Raw genomic sequence first — 20,294 nt, 5'->3', positions numbered from 1 at the left:
CAATATAATTTTCAGATGTATCTTTTCTCAATCAATTCATGCATTGTAAATTTTATTGTTGTGATATTAATTATTATTTTGTAATTCTTTAAAAATTATCTTTGTATTCAGAAATCTTAAATATATTGATTTTTAAGTGATGAACAATAGTTTTCTTTAAAAGCCGTCAAGAATGGCTTTTGTCCATTTCTACCATAAGAGCGCCGCACTGTTGATCGGTGACATAACTTCCAACTTAAGCCGCATAAATTACGTACAAGTAAAACAAGCTCATCTTTAGCACTAGAAAAGTAAAATATATAATGAATATTACCCAGTTTTATTCAATTTATTTTTAAAATACATTTTTTGTGACTAATTGAAGATATGGAAAAATATTTTAAATTTACAATACTTTGTTTTCTGATTAAGAGAGGGGGCGCGGAAAATGGTACAAACCTAAAGAGCGCTTTGATTCTAAAAAGTTGCCTATCCTACAGGATAATATCTGATTCCCCAGTCAGTCTGATATTTCATCATCATTATCATGCCGTTTAATCTTTTGGATTATGGCTAGCGTTTGGAGCTCCTACATATCCCTTTATTGGGGTGGATTACTCCCCTTGTTCTTTTATTCGTCCTAGTCAGCTTTCTCCATTATTTTCTGTTTTTGAAATTGACTTTCCAGTATACTATTCCTTTGATTTTGATATCTCCTTCAATTTGGTTTCTCCTGGTATTTCTTGCTCTGCCTCTTGTACAAAGAGGTATCCATTGAGTTATCCTCCTCCCCATTTCTGTAGGTTTCCTTCTCATGATTGTCCGGCCTAATTTAGTCTTTGTGCTTTTACATACATTATCATATTTTCTCTCAATTATTTTCAGGTCGTCTTCTTCCTTTTTATTAAGGACAGTTGTTTCCATGTTTCCGTACGCAATAATGTTTCATATATTTTTGTGTTCTTTTTACTGTGATATATCATAAAAATAATATTTTATTTGGAAACTCAGGAGAAAAACTTCTTAATACAAAATGTGAAAATTCTTAAATGAAATCATTAACGCAGAGCAATATCAAACTATATGTAAACATAAATTTACCTGTATTGGAATCTTCGTAGGTTCCACTAACTTTTTTTCCTCTATAGTTTCTTTAAAATCTACAACGTCGGGTTTTTTTTCTTCAATTTGACAGTCTTCATCTTTTGCATCTTTTGGTTTTCTTCTATTTGGATTGTAATTAGGCTGTGATCTGCTGGCTCGACTCTCCGAAGGAGCCGCAAACAGATGTGATAGACCATCAAAAAGACCTAAAAAAATATTTTATAAAAGTTTAAACTTTCTGATTTTCAAGCTCTCATTAATCAGCTCTATTGTTGTTATTTAGGAACTTCAAGAAAAACGTTGAAGTCATTTAATAAATCCAAAAGTACAGTTTTTCGCATCGTTTAAACACAGAAGCCGCCTTCTGTTTAAAGGGATCTATAAGAAGTTTTAGGTCACCTAATCAACTATTCGTATAAACTTTAAAATATTTGATGTGAATAGAGGAATCAACATAAGTCTGGTATAGACTCAGAGCTAGACTACAGCATCGATTTGGTATACGTTTGATTTCGTAAACCCCTAGATAAAAGTTAGTTCATCACTAAATGGTATTTCTGGCTGCAAAATAAAATAGTACACTGTTTTCTGATGAGAAATATGCCGGAAAAACTGATGGGTGAAAATTTTTTCTTTCAACTTTGCTCGGTGCAATAGTGTCAGAAATTTATCTGGTTGGAAAATCCCCGCCAGAAGACTCAAAGTTCCAGAAAAGCCCTACGAAAAAACCAACAAGAAACACGAGTAAAACTTTTTTCGTATTTTTTTTTGGGACAGTAATGCCAGATATTCTATTCACATGCTATTCTTAGTTATTAAAATAAAAGTTACCAACCTTTGAGTTGTCCAAATCCTGGAGTTTTCTGTGATTTATCTGAAGATATATCGTCAACTTTAGTGGGAGAAACTACCGCATTATCTTTTAGCAATCCTTCTTCCTTTAGAGCGGTTATAAACAGATTCTCGTTACATTTGGATTTTTTTGTTGGTGATTCTTCGAGTTTAGATTCTTTTTGTTTTGCTTCTGCAGCAGCGGCTAAAAATAAATATCGAGATTTTAGATTTACTCAAACTATTCACCTAAATTATAATTACTTACCTGCAAATCCCCAAGGTTTATCTTCATCAGTAACCATACCGCCAAATGTATTGACATTCTTTTGTTTGGTGTTAAATATATTGGGTATTTTTATATTCCGCATGCTCGTTTTCGAATCTGAATTATCAATGGACGAATCAGTGTCCGAATCGGAACATGAAACGCAAGACGAACTATCCTCTGAAGAACTGTCATTACTATCTTCGTCTTCAGATTGTTCTTTTTCATCTGTTGGTTTTTCATTTGTATTGGACGGTGCTTTCAAATCTGTAGAGAAGGAATATATAATGAATATCAAAGAAAATGTAGTGCAGTTATTGGACCTTTCGAAAACAATAATAAATGTGTTTGCTAATGACACTGCAATACTAACTGTGACATCAAACGAAACTATCAAAAACAGAGGTATTGAAAATCAAGGAAAACAAATTACAAATGAAGTGCGTCAAATATTTAGATAAGATGCAAAATAATATAAGGGTAAATATGTTATGCTGCATCGATAATATACCACAATTAATATACACATTAAGGTAAAATAGCCGGGAGCAAAGTTTTGATATACCATGAAATTGCAACACTTCCTCCGAGAGATATCAGCTAATATTTGAAAAAATTACTCTCTTTAATTTTTTATATTACAACTTTTTATATATTCAAAAATTTTTCAATACTTTGAAAATATGTAGTCAATTTTCGAAAAAGTATTTTTTGATTACTGCACATATGCAACTTCTTGATATTTCAATAACAGACTCTGTTTCATAATAACAGATAGAAATGCGTTATAGAAAATTATGAAACAGACAATATTTATTAAAGAAAACCTTAATTTTCTAATCATACCATTTTTATAAAGATCTGGTATGTTTTTCAGTAGTTAAATTCCCTTTGGCTTTTTATTTTTATGCAGTGTGCAAAAATTTTTAGTTATAATTATTTTAATACTAAATTAGATCTATATCCCTTTTGCTTTTGCAGATTTATTCTGTAATAAATATATTTAAAAAAAAATTGAGAGTTTGGGTAGAAACCAAGTCCTTTAGTGACAGAATTATGGTTTACGAAGCAAAAGGTCATTGACATGAATGGCAAATATATCACTGATTAGTGTTCAAAACTTATTTTAGTAAAAATAAAAGAATAAATGAAACAACCACGAGGTGTAGCTATTAAGTAACGAGACTAACACTGCTACAGAAAAAGTACACATGCGCCAAAAGTTAGCATTTGTCAGCCGTTTAGCCTGAAGCGAACTCTTTCGAATGCGATGTCTACCATGTCTGTAAACAAACCAGTGTAGCCGACGCCATCGTTAATATATTTGAGCTGTTTGGCCATGAAAATGAAACTTGTAAAAACTACTACTGAAACTTATAATTAATTGAAACAAGTGTATGACAATGAATTTTTGTGATAATGCTGTTTCGAAGAGGGGTATATATTGAAGATGATAATAAATATACATAATATCAAAATAGCATATTTTATATCACCAGTTTCGTTATTTAATAGCCACACTTCGAATGCTGGGTGTTAACTGCTAAAACAAAATTCTGCATCCAGAAATTCTTATAAAACCCAGAATAACCAATGTCATGGACAAAAAATGATGTGGCGGGGAAAATACAGAGATAACGTTTCAAGAAGCTAATAGAAAATGTTTACATCCAACATTGAATGAAAGTAGTATTAAAAGAAAAAGACTTTACTAAAATCGAAACGAAAAGTAAAAGAAATGAAGTTTAGTTTCTGCCACTAAAACCTAGGTTTATGAATACTATTTCGAAGGATTTTCATTACCTGTATTCAATTCTGAATCCACTGTTGATGTTTTATTTTTATCACTGTTTTGTACCTTGGAATTTCTTTTATTTTTCGCAGAACTTGCGTTTTTTAACTTTTCACCATTATTAGTTTGTTCCTTCTCCTTTTTAGAGCTTTTATCAATTTTTTTACCGATTCCATCTTTTTTCTTTTCTGAATTGAAAGCCGAACTTCTAAAGAACTTCTGCTTTTCCTTAGACATTTTATCATTAACATCCAGCTGATCATTTTCTTGTTTCGTTTTTTCTAAATTGGTATTGGAGATATTTTCAAATTCGCTTTTATCGCTATCATTTATAGGAGGAACTCTGTTCTTTCGAACTGAGGTTTTAACATTATCGTTTTTAGAAGAGGGAGGCACTGTAGCTGGAATTAATCCTACATCTTTTGATCTAATAAAAAAAGAGATAAATGTGAAGTGTTTCACTAGAAAATGTGGTATGCTCAATATAAGTGAATGTGAAACTTACTTTTGATTTTTTTCTTTTATCTTCTCCCTAACTTTGTCCAATTTTCTACGTACGCCGTTACCTGGCTTTTTAGAATTCTTATTGTCATGATGATTTAAACAATGTTTACACCTCCATGGGCACTTTGGTTTTTTCTCTGCTGGAGGATCTAAACAACCCATATGGTACTTCCGGTCACAGCTACAGCAACATAACAGACACATGGATATTCCTGTATTACCTAAAACATAAAAAATCAGTTAATTCCAAAATACAATACTAAACTGAAGATTCAAGACTCACCACAACCATCGCACGTCTTGCATTCCTCGCAAAACCATTTACCACCTTTTACCAATAAAGTAGATAGTTCCTGTTCTTTGGAGGTACACGATAAATGAACCAGGGCTCCACATTCGAAACAGGCACTTAACTTTTCGAAAACTCCGTTCCGATTTTTCGTTTCGGTGCCCAAACATTCAGAGCAAATAGGCAAAGGAGTCGGTGTCTGGAATACATTTATTAGGTTAGGTTACTTATTTATATATTTCTTCAATTTGTTCTTTCTATATGTTTCCAACTATTATGGTCAAAATTTCGATAACTCAAACACAATCGAACTTAATTTTCTTCATACGACACTAGATATAATTAATAATATCATAACAGAATGGTATATAAAAGCAACTTAGTCCTCAAGCTATTTAAACTTTTATAGGAGGGAATCTCACTAAGTCAAGGTAGTCATAAAGACTTACAAGTAAAAGTGGAACATATTAACGCTATCAACAATTTGTTTGAACATCTCTTCTGAAAAATCAAAAGAAGAGCATTTTGGACATCTACCCCAGAATCAATAATTAAGCAGCTTAAAACAACGGAAATTCAAGTTAATACAATTTTATTTATCATATTGATGACCTTTTAGTCTATTTCCTGAATACTAAAAGGTCTAAGAAATAAGAAATTGAACAAATTTTTTTATTGTTAATTGAAATAAATTACATTGAATTCAGTTTTCAATGCTTTTACTCAAATCGTACATATAAGTTTTTCTCAATAAGTAGGGAAGTAAAGATGAGAACAATGACGAAAAATATATTTTTTTATGTTTTCAAGATATTTTTTGTAGAAAACTATAGTAGATTGTGAAAGCCATCAAATATATTATTTTGGGTTGAGCTTTAGCTGCGAATAACTTTTAACCAAGTGGACTTGGCGAAAAATTATTTCAGAACTTTTTTGTAGGCCCTTCAATTTCCTGCATCAAAATTCCAAAAAAAATCCCGAGTAATTTAAATGTGAAATAAAAAATCGGGATACGGCACCTCTAAATATTGATTTTAAAATAACTCGAACTTTACCAGAATTTTTTTCGTCATCTTGGACGATATTTTCGTAGCAGATAAAAATAAATAAACCACCCTAATTACTATAACTTCACAATAATTAGTCATTACCAATTTGGCGAAGACTTCCTTTTAACACGTTGAGCTCAGGTGCAGTCCATAGGCTCACAACTGAACTGAGACCGTATTTAAATGTGTTTTGCAGTTTGCTAGTTCTTTTTTTTTGCTTCTTTTTTGTAAATTTAATTCAAATAATATTTGATTAAAAACTTTTAATTTGTTCTACCTTTACAATACCTGGATCTCATATAATATATTCAAAACACATTTTTGTACACTTCACATGAAAGCATAAATCATCATTCAAAGGATAAAAAAGCAAAGAAAATTTTGTTTTTCCATACTACAAGTAGGGTGTACTTTCAATGAAATATAATGAAAAATTTATTTCGAATGAAAAGTACAAAAAATGTTTTTGTATGCGGTCCATAGAACCTTTTTGGGCCCAAGGGAAAGTTTTAGCGATAAACTTTCCCTTGTGCATAGAGCTGGCTAGTGGACCGCACACAAAACATAATTTTTTGCTTGGATCCACACTCCTTATGAAGTGTAAAAATACAAAAATAATTTTGGGCACAGAGAAGTTCATCAATTTTAGTTAGGGCTCAACGTGTTAATTTATATATTTCACTGATGAAATTATCATTGTTGTAATGAAATGCTTTATAATCATTAATATTAATTTGGAAATAGCATCACTAAACACCCACCTTAGGTTGCAGAATAGAATCTTCTTGGTTCAAAGACCTTCTAGTTCCTTCTGATTTTCTTTTAGCTCCCGTACTCGGGTGATTATAATTATATTTAAAATTTTTACCATCCTGTACGATGGTATTCTTTGTAAGGGCTCTCTTGATAGCCGTATTAATGGCGCTTTTTAAATCGCATTCGTTGGATTCTTCAATCGTATGTGAATGCCTTATGTGTTTTTCGATAGATTTCATAGAAGAACCATCCCTTTCTCCTAATTCTCGAACAGCTTTAGCAACTACTTTAGTTATATCACTGCCTTGCTCGATTCTGAGAATGCTCTGGTTACCACCTGCAAAATTGATATATTTCACACATAGTAGTAGATTATGTAAAGGGAATTTTTCTTAAAAGTCTCTGATCGAACTATTAGAGAAACTGTATTTTTTTTGAATAAATTTATGTATCTTGAGAATTTTTATGCCGTAATTTTATATTTAAACTACAATATTATAATTGTATCTGCTTTTAACATATGGTAACATGTCGTGGACAAAGTGATACATGAACATAAACAAGTACAATCCTGTATCGGAATCGCGTCAGTATTTTGTATGCAGTGTCTTCAAAAAAGTAATTGGACTATTTTCATTATGGGTAGAATAGATAAAATAAAAAAACTGATTTGACGGCACTTGTGTATACGTACGAAAACAGTTACATACCGGGATTACATACCACGAGGATTAAACGTTTCTGTAACTAGTGCACGACACAAAAAAAGGCCGAAAAGAAGCAAAAGATGCGGTAAGAAACCAATTTTCACTCCACAATCAGATATGTTTGAAGTAAATTTATCTAGAAAATAAATTTGCTACAACAAAGGTAATCACGGCAAAATAAAAAATGTAGACTTTTGGGAGATCGGTAACATACGAGGATGGCTCAAGAAGTGGCTGGCCCAACAAAGAAAACACATAAATATGGTACATTGACATCTGATTCAGTTGCTTTTGGGTGGAGTAGTTAAAATAGAAGTTTTAGATAACTTTATCGAGCATCACTTTGCTGTATGGTACACCAAGTAGGAATGTCTTAAAAAAGACTACATTTGAATAAACTTCCACCTTATAAAAATGATATTGCTAGAAGATCTCATTCACTTCCAACATGATGGTGCTAAACCGCATTGCTGTTGTTCAATTACCCAGAACTTAAATGATATATCGGTCAATGAAGAACAATAAAATGACCATCAAGATTACCTGACTGTACCCTGTATTTTTCCTATATTGTCACTAAATAGGTTTTTCCTTTCTTTCATTTTCCATTTCCCCATTAACGTAGCTCACTCAAAATGGTGTTATTGAAATTAAGGACTCTATGTCATTCGATATAATTTTTTATTAGTTTCATTCCGAAGCACAGATTTGGAATAAAACTATCTCGGATTATATTCTGTTCCCAAAATTAAATTTTTAACAATGAAGAGGTGATGGCGGCAGTTATTGGCTATTTTGAAGAGTTTGAGGATACTTATTATAAAAAGTGTATCGAACTTATTGAACATTGCTGGGAAAAGTGTATGGAGGGAACTAAAAGGAGATTACATTGAAACATAAATATATTTTTTTCCAAAATTTTTGTATTTTCTTTGCTGCACCAAATAATTCTGGAATTATCCTCGTAATAACCAGAGACAGGATAAAGGAAAGGATACAAAAAGGCTATCGAGTCTACTGATGAGACAAAAACCTATTAAAAAATAAAAACAAAACAGTAATTAACAAAAAAAGAAGAAGAACTTAAAAGAGCCGAGAGAAAGATAATGAGAGCTATAACAGGTCTAAACATAGCACAGGAGGGAGAAAGAAGAGCAAAGAAAAACGAAGAAATAGTGAAAGAGTTGGAGAAGGAAAATATATGAGATACATAAAAGCAGAAAGACTCAACTTGGCTGGGCATAGAATGAGAAGAAAATCAACAAAATAGAGGACATAAGAGCACTTAATATAGAGAACTGGAGGGCAAAAATTCCGGAACTGGAAGAAATGGAAAATAATAACAAAAGCCGCCAAGACAAACAATAAACTATAAAGAAAACAAAAATAGAAAACGAGGAGTAATCCACCTCAGAAAGAAAAAAGAATTTTGAAGCGCAATAGCCATAATCCAAAGGATTGAAAGGCTTGATGACGATGAATATGAATCAAATTAAACTAATATTTATTGAGATAATTTTCCAAGATAAAATACTAGTTTCCATTATATTTCTTTAATCACTTAAAATAAAACGAAAAAATAATAAAGAACATAGCACATCTTCTTCAAAACGTCGCATTAGTTTTAAAAAGAATTTGTATTTTTCAAAATGAAATATTTGGGACAAAAAAAAACTACCATCCCACCAATTTCAATAAAAATCGATAGACACAAAAATCAGGAATCCATAGAAACACTCATTTGGAATCATCGAATTAAAATATTTTCACCCATTAAACCCCCTAACAATTTCCCACTCGAGTACGTTGGATACCTATTTGTATGAATTTTTTACATTTTTATGAAAAATTATTTTCAAATACCTGGATCTTTATAGGAACTTTGTCCTTTATTGAAAACCTTCAAAACTACACCTTCTTTTACTGCTGCCTCTAAGTGTTCACCAATTACATCTTCATGATAGTTATGGTGTTGTCTAATGGCATGACAAATCCTTTCAGCACTTGGTCTCTGCTTCTGAGAACGTATTTTTCTTATTGCTTCTAATATCCACTGGGACCAGACTTGCTGGGATACTTCCCTGGGATCACACATTCCTATATAACCTTAAAAAATTAATTATTCACAAAAAGATATATAAAATTTCTATTTTATCAATTCTCATAAATTGTTTATTAATAATTAAATCTCATAACTGCTATTTAGTAATATTTGTTTGTGTGGTATTTTCATCTTTAAATGAGCAATTCTTGTATATATACAATCTGAATCTCGGAAACAACTCCAACTAATTTCATGAAATTTAGTATACAGAGGATTCGGGTGCTTAAGTATAAACATATTTTTTTATTAGAAGAAAAAATGACATAATTGGAAGTAGAACCACAAGAAAAAGGTGTCGTTTGGGTAGCCCCAATGCAGTTATAGTTCTTCCAATATCAATTGCAAAAGATAGTTATGCGAGGAACAATCAATATTTCATAAATACGCACCTCACTCATACCAAATTAAGAAAAAATAATGTTTACTCCCCGGTAAGCATCTAACAAACCGTCAGTACACGTGGACTTATCATCTCCACTGTTTACCAATGAAAACATCGAATCGTAAACATAAATGCATTTTTATTGGCCGAAGCCATATGTATACAACTTCTTCGATAGTCTACAATAAGCGGTGGCGTCGTTTGATGAGATTCATTTTATTCATAAATTTCTTTAAATAAATAAAAATATGGCATTCTTTAGACCATGAGCGAATGAAGACAATTAACTTGCACAGTGTAGTGAGAATAAAAACAAGCATTACTTTAATAATAAAGATTTCGATATACAAACACAGCAAGTTTTTTTAAATATATTCAAATGTTTAAAAAAAGGAAATATTCAGCAATCTGATAATGCAATCATAATAAGAATTCCTGAATTAACTAGAGTAAATAAATTTTCCATTTAGCCAATAGTCACGAAAGGGGTTGCTGTGGATTATTCACAGAACTGAAAAACATGTAAAGAAAAACTGAAATCAGTTGACATAGCTACTCGAGATTTTATATGTAGGACAATTTATAGTTTATACAAGGAGAACAGGGTTGCTACATTAGAAGTAATAGAGCAAAAGGTAGCAGATTATCCATAATACATTTATACCAGTTTTGAAACATTGCATTTTGTCAGCATGTGGTTTTAAACAAAAAAAATTGAATAAGCGGATGGCAATAACTGAATCATCAAGAATGGTTTGATGGCAACAAAATTATTTGGGTCAGATAAAAGACTACCGAAGTTCTTTTAGACATAGAACAGCTTTTACCTAACATTCCACCACAATCAGTATTCGTTATGGACAAGGATAAGATATATATATATATATATATATATATATATATATATATATATATATATATATATATATATATATATATATTTAAAAGTATTTATAAAATTTAATATATGTTATAATATAATTTAATAAATTTATTATATGGGGTATCTACGCCTACGATAAATCAAACAAAATTGTCTGCAAGGGTTTTTATCTACAATTGATATTGGGAGAACTATACTTAAATATAAATAAAAAAATATGGTTTTAAACTTTTACGATCCACTGGAAATTCGGATCTCCATTTCAGTGGAAAAGTAATAGTGCTAGGAAGAGTTTTCTGCCAATGTTTGCCTGTAGCAGCGATGTTTATTCAGGCAGCACTAATTCAGCACTAAATTATTAGCTCATGTGACTTTCGATGCAACTGTATCATAACACTGTCACAAACAGTACACTGCTAGCTAAATTAAAAGTTAGCAGTGTTCTTCTTTTTTGATTCACCTATCACAGCACCAAATATCTGTTGTCATCACTAAATTATCACTAACTTTTTAACTAAAAACGAGTGATTCTGTCGACTTGACCTTTCTAGCTTTACAGACGTTCTAAATCTTTTTTCCCCAAAAATCCCAAGACCCTCATAATATTTTACGGGAATTTACCCATCACTCATTTTCAATACTACCACTGTATATTTTCCAATTCACAAATACAACAGTGAAGACCTGTTGATGGTGTCTTTATGAATTTGAAAGTTGTGAGTACACAAGAAAGTATGAATGAAAGATATTTTTCCTGTAATAAAATATGTTGCTGAGAAGTCATTTGTGCTATTATGAGAATGACAAATTCCTTTCAGTTTTATTGAGTTTTCTTAATCATTTTAGTTATTCCAAATATTTTTTTGACAATCATAAGTAGACTACATTCAAACTTATTTTCAAAGCAACTTATTGGGGCATTATAAATTAATTTCTTCCAAGGATCAACAAATAATGTTCGAAATATGGACTTACAGCTTTAAGCATCCTCACTTGAAATGTAAAATAATATCAAAGTATTTGAAACTTTTTCATTCGGAAAAAGTGATATTCATAGTACAAAAAAAGGTAGCTAGCATATAAAAATGAAAAGAGAAGGCTGAAATGGGAAGGATTTAACACTATTTGTTCAAGGAAGATTCTCACTTTCTATAACCAAAAATATGTTAAATATATAACAAACTTACTTATGTGCATCTATAAGAAAATAAATATAAACCCAAAACATTACATGAGTCTGAAACTTTATTAATTTGAGGCTAAGTTGTTTTTAGTAAGTATATACATATTAGCATCAAAACAAATAGAATTGCCAAAATAAACATGCTTATATTGTTCAAGTAATTACCACAATGAAACATATTTGTTGCCATGAGATGCATTTCATTCAATAATCAAGAATCGTTATGGGTAAAATTATTGGAAAATAGAAGTAAATTATTGAAATATACAATTCAGTATCCGGCGGCACCCAGATTCTCACACTCCAAAATAAAAACCAATATAAAACAGTATTAATTGCAACATAATAACTACTTAACTATATTTAAATAGTAATTACATACCTTTGTATGTCGTAAAATGTTTCATATACGGTTCATTACTGTCCACGCTGAAATAATGAGTAGTTCATACACAACATAAAAGTAAAATGAAATCCGACGGCAGCCATCTTGGGCGAGTGAAATAGTGAACATTATTTGTTTTCGCCTATTAATAGTTTTTCAAGCGTAATAATAAATTTCAAATGATTTCACACTATTCTCACAAATATGTTATATTAAATAGCACTTCGAAATATACACCAGACGTTTAGAATGTGACAATATTTAATTGTCTGATGACTATGACAAGCCACTCTTCCGGCGGCAACCAACGGTCGAGATATTTCTGTTCTCTCTAGAAAATATTCTGTACTTTCCATCAAACACCGTTTTTGTTTCACTTCAATCATAACACTTCGAACGAAATTTATGATATGCGAAATTCAATCACTGATCGATAAGTTTACATGTTTAGTATCATATTAATTATTTTTTGATGGACATAATTAACTTCAAAGCAATACAACAAAAGGTTAATATATGTGACGAAATGATACAGGTCGCGTTAAGCGCGCGCACATTGAATTCGCCTGTTTACGTTCCCAAGAGATTATAATTAATTTATAATACCTGTTTCCACTGCCAACGGCATTGTAAATACTTGTATTCCATTTTTATTTTTCACTTTAAAGCGCTGTAAAGTAGCGGGACAAGGAAATTACACCTATATAAGTATATTTCTGAATGAAGAAGGCAATACATTATAACTACTTCTTGTGATTTATATAAATCATTTCGTTACATTTTATTTTTTAAAAATCACAACAATAACAAAAAAATCCATTGACTATTTTCTGCTACAATGAATATTTATTTACAAAACAATCATTTTACCAAAAAATGTATATTCGTGTATGAGAAATTATGAAAACTTATCGGGTGATTTATTAAAAGATTTTGTTTGTAGACTATGTAGAGAAACACTTCTAATTGTCGATATCCAAAGTTAATGTCTAATAATGTATGTGCTATTTTAACTTTCCCGCGGTACACGACAGGATACTAATGTATCTAACCTTTCAGTTCGGATTCATTCACAAAACTACAAAGTGTAACGTTATATAAGAGCTCTATGGTGCATTGATTATTTAGTTAATAAAATAAATGAAAAATAAAAAGCGTTTGAGGTTAGGCTTTGTAAATTTAAGATCATTCAATTTATTTATTCACTTTTAATTTTTTTATTGAATGTAATGTGTAAAGTAATTGAAATAACACTGTTAAGATAGGGATTGGCACTCCAGTGATTGATATATCGCTCAACCAGAATGTCAACTGTCATTTATCAAACATTTTTGATTATCATCCAGTAGTTAATAAGTAACTTGATTTGAAATAAATTATTTAGTCTATTTGGCGAGTTTATCAACATGGAGTACCATTTAGGAAGTGCACCACCTCTGTGGAATAATGGACCTATACCGGGAAAATTATACAATTTTCCAGGAACAAAAGCAACTCCGAAAACATTCACTCAGTAAGATAGATTTTTATTTTAAATAATTTGCATTATTACTAAATCTATTTCTTAGATCTCCTGTAACAACTTCCACTTCAATAATAGCTATTACATATGATAAAGGAGTACTTGTAGCTGGAGATTTAGTTGCTTCATATGGCTCATTGGCCCGTTATCGAAATTGCCCTCGAGTTATTCCCATCAACCAAAATATTATATTAGGAGCAGGAGGTGATTATGCAGATTTTCAGTATGTGAAAAGCTTTATAGAGCAAAAAATGTGAGTACAATATTATATTTTGCAAAATTTATAATATGGCTCATCCATATGAAATGAAAGGTTGTCCTCATAGAGATTAAGAAAAATTTTTTTTTCAAATATCTTCAACAGTTTCAAAATTTTGTTAAATGTTCTTTCTTTTGTTATGTGAGTAATTCTACGATACCAGGTAACTTGTGCGACAATCAGTTAAAATAGAAATATTATTCTATATGTTGTAATTTTTTGCAATGAAACACATCACTTAAATATACTTTATCAAATAACGTCATGATTAAATGCCTAATTAAAGTATATTTTTCTGAAATAACTAATTATGACATTAAAGTCTAAATAAGTCTACACTGGCCTGTCCTCTAGTCAGTTTCAGAATGGTTTGAATATGAGGTTATGTGCTGGTAAAAGAGATTGTGACAAAGAAAGGAGATTGCAAACAAAAGAAAATTCTTTTGGATCTCCATAAATCTTTTACGAAGAACTGCAATGTCAAGATATATTCTCTATTCATTCACCATAACCAGTTTGGATAGTATCTGAATTGTGACAAAATTGATACTTGTTTGTGCAGTTTACACTCTAATATGGATCTGATGCTTACAGCTCTATTGCATTTTGGAGGTTCGCATCAACAGATAAGTCTGCACAAAGTCGTCACTTACATGAAAGAGCAAGTATTAGGTGAAGTAACAACTACTTGTTATTGTTCAATGGTACAAAATTTGTTACATTACTTTCGAACACCCTGCCACCTAAAGTAGAGATCCTCCATTTCTCGAGTGATGGAATTGTAACACAATACCGCAACAAATATATGTTTTATGTTCTTGTCTCCCATTTAACAGAGCTCTACTCATGGGGGTTGTATTATCGCTGTAAAAGACTATTGGACAGTCAACTTTGTCATTTAAATGTTACTTATAGATTATTTAACAGCGACTGGCGTATCAAACAATAGATCTATATTTTTATAAACATAATGATCATATCTACTTAAATATATACCCAGCTAATTTTTTTGATATTAATAACTGAAAAACTTCATTTTTCCACATATGCCAGTTTGATTTAACAGAGACGATACATCTGTTAATTTTTTTTGGTGGATTTTGGAAAACTTTACATAGTCCTAATTTTTAAACTTTTTGAGATATTTGAAGCAAAAATTGCCACTCTTTTTAATCATTATGAGGACAACTTTTATACCAAATTTCGTATCAAATTATGAGGGGTCAGTGTTGATATGATATGGAATAACCATATTTTATTTGTTACATCCATTAGTATTGATGAAGAATGTATTGATGATGGACTTAAAATGAAACCCAAATCTTTGTACTGTTGGTTGACGAGAGTCATGTATCAAAGAAGAAGTAAATTAGATCCGTTTTGGAACAACCTTGTTATTGGTGGTCTTCAGGTAAATAAAACAGTTGTAATTATATTATAATCATGTAATACTGAGTTTTCCATTTTCAGGATGGTGTACCATTTTTAGGAACTGTTGATAAACTAGGAACTGCTTATACAGATAAAACAATCTGTACTGGGTACGGGGCCCATATTGCTTTGCCTATTCTAAGAGAAACTCTTGATAAAAATCCTGAAATAACTTTGAATGAAGCTAAAGATCTTATACACAAATGTATGGAAGTTTTGTTTTACAGAGATGCTAGGAGTTATCCAAAGTATCAACTTGGAATTATTGATAAAGATGAAGGAGTAAAAATTGAAGGACCTTTATCTGTCCAACAAAACTGGGATATTGCTTTAATGACATAATTTTCATATTTTTAATGATATAAGGATTGTATTTGGTTTTTGTAATTATACAAGTCAAAACAAGCATTTTGTTGCTAAGAATATAAACTTTTACTTGGTAATATTACCTCAATGTTTCCACTGGTGTAAATATTACATTCCCCTCCCACACGGCTTTTTATCTGTGATATATTATGGTGCGACTGGTTTGGACCAATAACTATACCTCGTTTTGTCTGGAATGTTCACGCACTGATCATTGTCTAGATTTGCTATTTGTCTTTGATAAATAAACTTATTAGAAATATTGTTTCATTTAAAAACTGAGATCTAAACTGCAGTAGTTATATTACATGGAAATTTGTTAACCCATTAGAATTGTTGTAGGTATAAAAACGAAAAAATGAAAATTTTGTAGGAAATAGTTACTAAATTGCTGAGGTCTCATCAATGTTTTCTAAAAAAAAATTCACCATACTGTCCTTATTTCTGTTTTTCTTTGATCTCTGGAACCTCAACGAGAAATTGCTCTGTGATTGTCTAAAATTAAAAAATATCGAAAAATTTCTTGTAAAAAATTATTGCTTAAAACTTCTGAATCCAGTATTAAATATCATTTTGTGTCCTTCCTCGTGTCCATTTTCACCAGAAACATATTGATTATATTATATGCAGGATGCTTTTTTCTTTTTATGGTTAATAAACTTGATATAGAGCACATGAAATTGTCTTTGCTGCATGTTTACTTTCTGTATATTTTTGCTTCTTATCATCGTACTCACAATCATAGATGGATGGTGAGAGAATCTCCAACGATCCGTTGGGAGAAGAAGAAGTAGACGAACTCGAAAACGATGAATATGGTTCAGATGAGAACTATGAGCATAGCGAAATTTTTTCTGAATCTGTAGAAGAACGAATCTCATCTGAAGAAAATAACCCAAGTGACGAGCGAAATATTGAACTTTATATTTCTTCAACACCACATTAGCAAACCTTTTGTAGGCAATCTCAAACTATACACATAAAGATAGACCTTAAAACACGCATAATCTAAGGGACTGCTTACTGCCATTAAAATCAAAATCATCCACCAGGTACTGTCCATGAACCATGAACGTGTTAACAAATTGAGTCGCTTGAAATTTTTAATTGAATATTACGTAGTAGCTTATTCGACAGTAGCCTACTAGATTAGTTATTAATCTCTTTAAAGTTTTTCCTCATGCCAGTAATATGATATTCTATAGTATGTAGTACAAATGTTTATTTATTTATTCTTAGTTATTTTCACGAAAAATCAACATAAAATGAAGATTTACTAATTTTTGTAAGGTTAAGATAGGAGGTTAGGTTGTGTTAGAGACTGAAATAAAGGTAAACAAAAATAATTTTTTTCAATCAAATATTTTAATTGGACTTAATCTATAACTTTTACATTTGAAAATCTTTTTTGATTTCTTATATTAATGAAATGAATGGGTCTGTTTTTGGGTCAGATTCACGATATTCTCGTCACCATGTAAATATTCTATGATTCTGTCCTTCCAATCTTCTGAAGGTACATGCCTATTGCGGAAGAATGTCTCCAGCTGGCCTCAATTCTTTGGGTATGATCCCCGCTATCAGAAACAAATCTTTCTTTGTGATTGACCCACTCTGCTGAGGTATCGATAGGCTAGCCAGCCATCTGTATGAATTATGTACCTGGAGCGACGTGATTTTTTGATTAGAGGAATCAAGACCTCTGAAGTTATTTCATTGTCTGGACGAGCTTCAAATCTGATGTCTTCTTATCCATTAGCAATATTCCAAGCAGCCAGTGTCTTACTTTTTTCACAGAAACTCTTCCGCGTATGCGTCAATCATCATAACTTTTCACACACAGATAGATCTTGATGAGATCTATCGAATAAAGTTATCCATGATTCGATATCTGTTAGCCTTTCAGAGATAATGGCCACTTCCGGTATCTCCGGAAGTAAATGTTTCCGTATAAAATAGATATGATAAATCGATTTCTCGTATCATCAATAGTCTATGTATAGAGTTTCATGATGATCGTCGTGGGGTGATTTATCATACTCTTACCGTATTTTTAATAAAAAATCATAATTTATGATAATTTTTTTCAGAATGTTTCTTTATGGCGAACGATTTGCTTGACATGTACAACGATCTAACAATCTATATACCTCCTAAACCATAAATTTTATCGAGTTAAACAAAGAGTATCTTTTTGTAAAAAAATCGATTGAAAAAGGCATTTTACATCTTTAGATTGTACAGATTGTCCCTGTAAAATTTACGCATTGTTAACCATTGGGCATGAATCGCCCCTGGCATTCAGATAGTAGTATAGAACTTTAAAGGCCTATAACTCAAAGACGGAAAGTCGTATGAAAAATTTCTGTTTATGTCACAGCATTATTTTCACGTCACCTACTCACTTCTGAATTTTTTCCCCGGAACACTCTGTATAGAACAGTTTATTCCATTCTCTAATTTCAACTCGAAATTGAAATAAAATTTAAACTTTAAAAAATAATAAAAATAATTTTTTAACCTGTATCTGTAGAACTCTCAATAAATTTTCAACAAATAATCACAATTTATGATAATTTTTTTCAGAATGTTTCTTTATAGCGAATGATTTGCTTGGTATGTACCACGATCTAACAATATACTTACCTCCTAAACCATATATATTTAATATAAATTAAATTTTTTAATCTGTAGAACTATCAATAAATTTATAAAATGGAGTTTTTGTGTGAAGGCCATTCCGTTTGAGGAAATGGCGTCCTTTCTTTCCCGTTTACTAAATGTTTTCGTTTCTTTATTTCATTATACGCCACTGATGAAGTGAACGTACACCGAAAGCAGTAAGTCCCGTAAGAACTGTATTTTGCAGATAACGGCTACATTCGTTCACAGGCCGTACTTTCATCTCGGTAGTACATTTACAATAAATTCGTTTAATACATCTAATTCTTAAGAGAAAAATGAACTTCGCGTGGTCAAAATTTTTCATTTAAGGTTCAAGTTTTATGAAAATAGTGGTTAATAAAGGATCACAGAGACGTAAAGGTAAGAATTGAAGATCCATTCTACTTTTTTAGTATTGCATAAAACAAGTAAATTAAATAATAAAAAAAATTAATGCTTCTAAATGTTCTTAATTTTAGGTCTAAATATTTTTGGTAACAACTGAAGTTAAGTCGAAACGTCAAATTTTATCTTCCAAAAATTATTAAAAAAACTAATTTTAAAATAGAGACCTAAAATCAAGAACATTTAGATACATTAATATATCAAAAGGTATGAAAAATAAGAAATTAAAAACAATATGAGCTTCAAGAATGTTGGTAATTCTATTGAAATGTTTTCAATTTTAATCTTGGAAAAAATTCAATTGTAGGCATTTTTGGATCTCTAATATAATGTGATTATAACTTCCTACACCCACCCTAATAATTCCTTTATGCTTTACTATTAAAGGAATTATATGTTTTGTGAGGTCCTAAAAAATAAAGTCATTTTTTACATAATCACGAATGCAATTTCATATTCCTGATATATCAATTTTTTTACAAATTAACTTGTTAATATTTTGGGTAATTGCACCTCCGATCACCTTGAAATTTTAATATGTTGTACAATTTTTCATGCTAAACACATAGTTTTTTTAGGTAGAAAAATGCAAAAATTAAATATGTTACTTTTATACTAGGGAAGGTGATCCTAACCTAACCTAACTCACAAACCCGTTCTACTCAAAGTATTTATAACTTTGTTATTTTAAATGTAACACCCTGTATATTAATACATTTTTGAAATCTACATAAAATTTTAGTATATTTTTGTCCAAAACCTTTTTTCAAAAATGCATACTTTTTGAGTTATTAATTTTTTTGTAAAAAATTTGACCGTCGCAGATCCTTATAAATTATTTTTTTACGAGGATACTCTTAAAGATATGAAAATGGTTTCTGTTCGGTTGCTTTTAGCATGGTCAGACGTATTTGAATCTATGTTGAAAATTTTTTTATTTTATACAGGGTATCTATAAAAAGTGTTCAAAGCTTAACTTCATAAATATCAATTTTTTTTATTATTTTAAATAGAGCCACCCGGTTTTTTCTATTTTAATGCATTTAGGGGTAAAAAATAAGGCAAATTCATGTGTACTTTCCGATACCTAAACCTTACCGTTATCCAGATATTATCTGTAAATTTTTAGAGATGCTGGTGTGGTCTAAATTTTATTTATTAATACATCTAAATGTTCTTGATTTTAGGTCTCTTCTGTTTCAAATAGAAAAAACCAGGTGGTTTCTATTTAAAAAAATATTTTATTTTTCACTCCTGAATGCATTAAAATAGAAAAAACCGGGTTGTACTTAAAAAAAAAGAATAAATTTGATATTTATGGAGTTAAACTTTGAACACTTTTTATAAACACCCTGTATAAAATGAAAAATATTTCAACTTTGAATCTATTTCATATATTTCAAATACGTCTGACCTTGCTAAAAGCAACCC

The 20,294-nt window shown here is 30.6% G+C and overlaps 2 protein-coding genes across 4 annotated transcripts in view; one reads left to right on the top strand and one right to left on the bottom strand.

Moving 5' to 3' along the window:
* The window catches only part of LOC130446121 (histone acetyltransferase KAT6A), a 48,018-nt gene extending 35,228 nt beyond the window's left edge, over window positions 1-12,790 (bottom strand). For 2 of the 3 annotated variants that reach the window (XM_056782209.1, XM_056782210.1), the window contains exons 1-9: window positions 12,214-12,790; window positions 9,143-9,385; window positions 6,578-6,909; window positions 4,762-4,966; window positions 4,480-4,699; window positions 3,986-4,401; window positions 2,183-2,449; window positions 1,919-2,119; window positions 1,081-1,289 (exon numbers count right to left, since the gene is read on the bottom strand). In XM_056782209.1, coding sequence (XP_056638187.1) covers window positions 1,081-1,289; window positions 1,919-2,119; window positions 2,183-2,449; window positions 3,986-4,401; window positions 4,480-4,699; window positions 4,762-4,966; window positions 6,578-6,909; window positions 9,143-9,385; window positions 12,214-12,238 — 2,118 coding nt within the window. In that variant the 5' untranslated portion in view covers window positions 12,239-12,790. The remainder of the gene's footprint in view (window positions 1-1,080; window positions 1,290-1,918; window positions 2,120-2,182; window positions 2,450-3,985; window positions 4,402-4,479; window positions 4,700-4,761; window positions 4,967-6,577; window positions 6,910-9,142; window positions 9,386-12,213) is intronic. The other variant, XM_056782211.1, reaches the window with a different exon arrangement.
* A 530-nt stretch (window positions 12,791-13,320) lies between these two features.
* On the top strand, window positions 13,321-17,132 carry LOC130445715 (proteasome subunit beta type-4). Its single transcript, XM_056781541.1, has 4 exons — window positions 13,321-13,729; window positions 13,785-13,991; window positions 15,273-15,408; window positions 15,468-17,132. Exons 1-4 carry the CDS (start codon window positions 13,623-13,625, stop codon window positions 15,768-15,770), a joined length of 753 nt encoding a protein of 250 aa, XP_056637519.1. The 5' UTR covers window positions 13,321-13,622; the 3' UTR covers window positions 15,771-17,132.
* The last annotated feature ends 3,162 nt before the right edge of the window (window positions 17,133-20,294 follow it).

The sequence above is a fragment of the Diorhabda sublineata genome, chromosome 6, assembly GCF_026230105.1.
Source record: "Diorhabda sublineata isolate icDioSubl1.1 chromosome 6, icDioSubl1.1, whole genome shotgun sequence".
NCBI classification, from domain to species: domain Eukaryota; kingdom Metazoa; phylum Arthropoda; class Insecta; order Coleoptera; family Chrysomelidae; genus Diorhabda; species Diorhabda sublineata.
The sequence above is the reverse complement of the archived record's forward strand: the minus strand, read 5'-3'. Positions and strand labels throughout refer to the sequence as shown.

Coding starts and splice junctions, on each gene's coding strand:
- LOC130445715 (XM_056781541.1), top strand. CDS start 13,623: ATGGAGTACCATTTAGGAAGTGCACCACCTCTGTGGAATAATGGACCT. Junction 13,992..15,272: donor AGCTTTATAGAGCAAAAAAT/GTGAGTACAATA, acceptor TACATCCATTAG/TATTGATGAAGAATGTATTG. Junction 15,409..15,467: donor TTGTTATTGGTGGTCTTCAG/GTAAATAAAACA, acceptor TTCCATTTTCAG/GATGGTGTACCATTTTTAGG.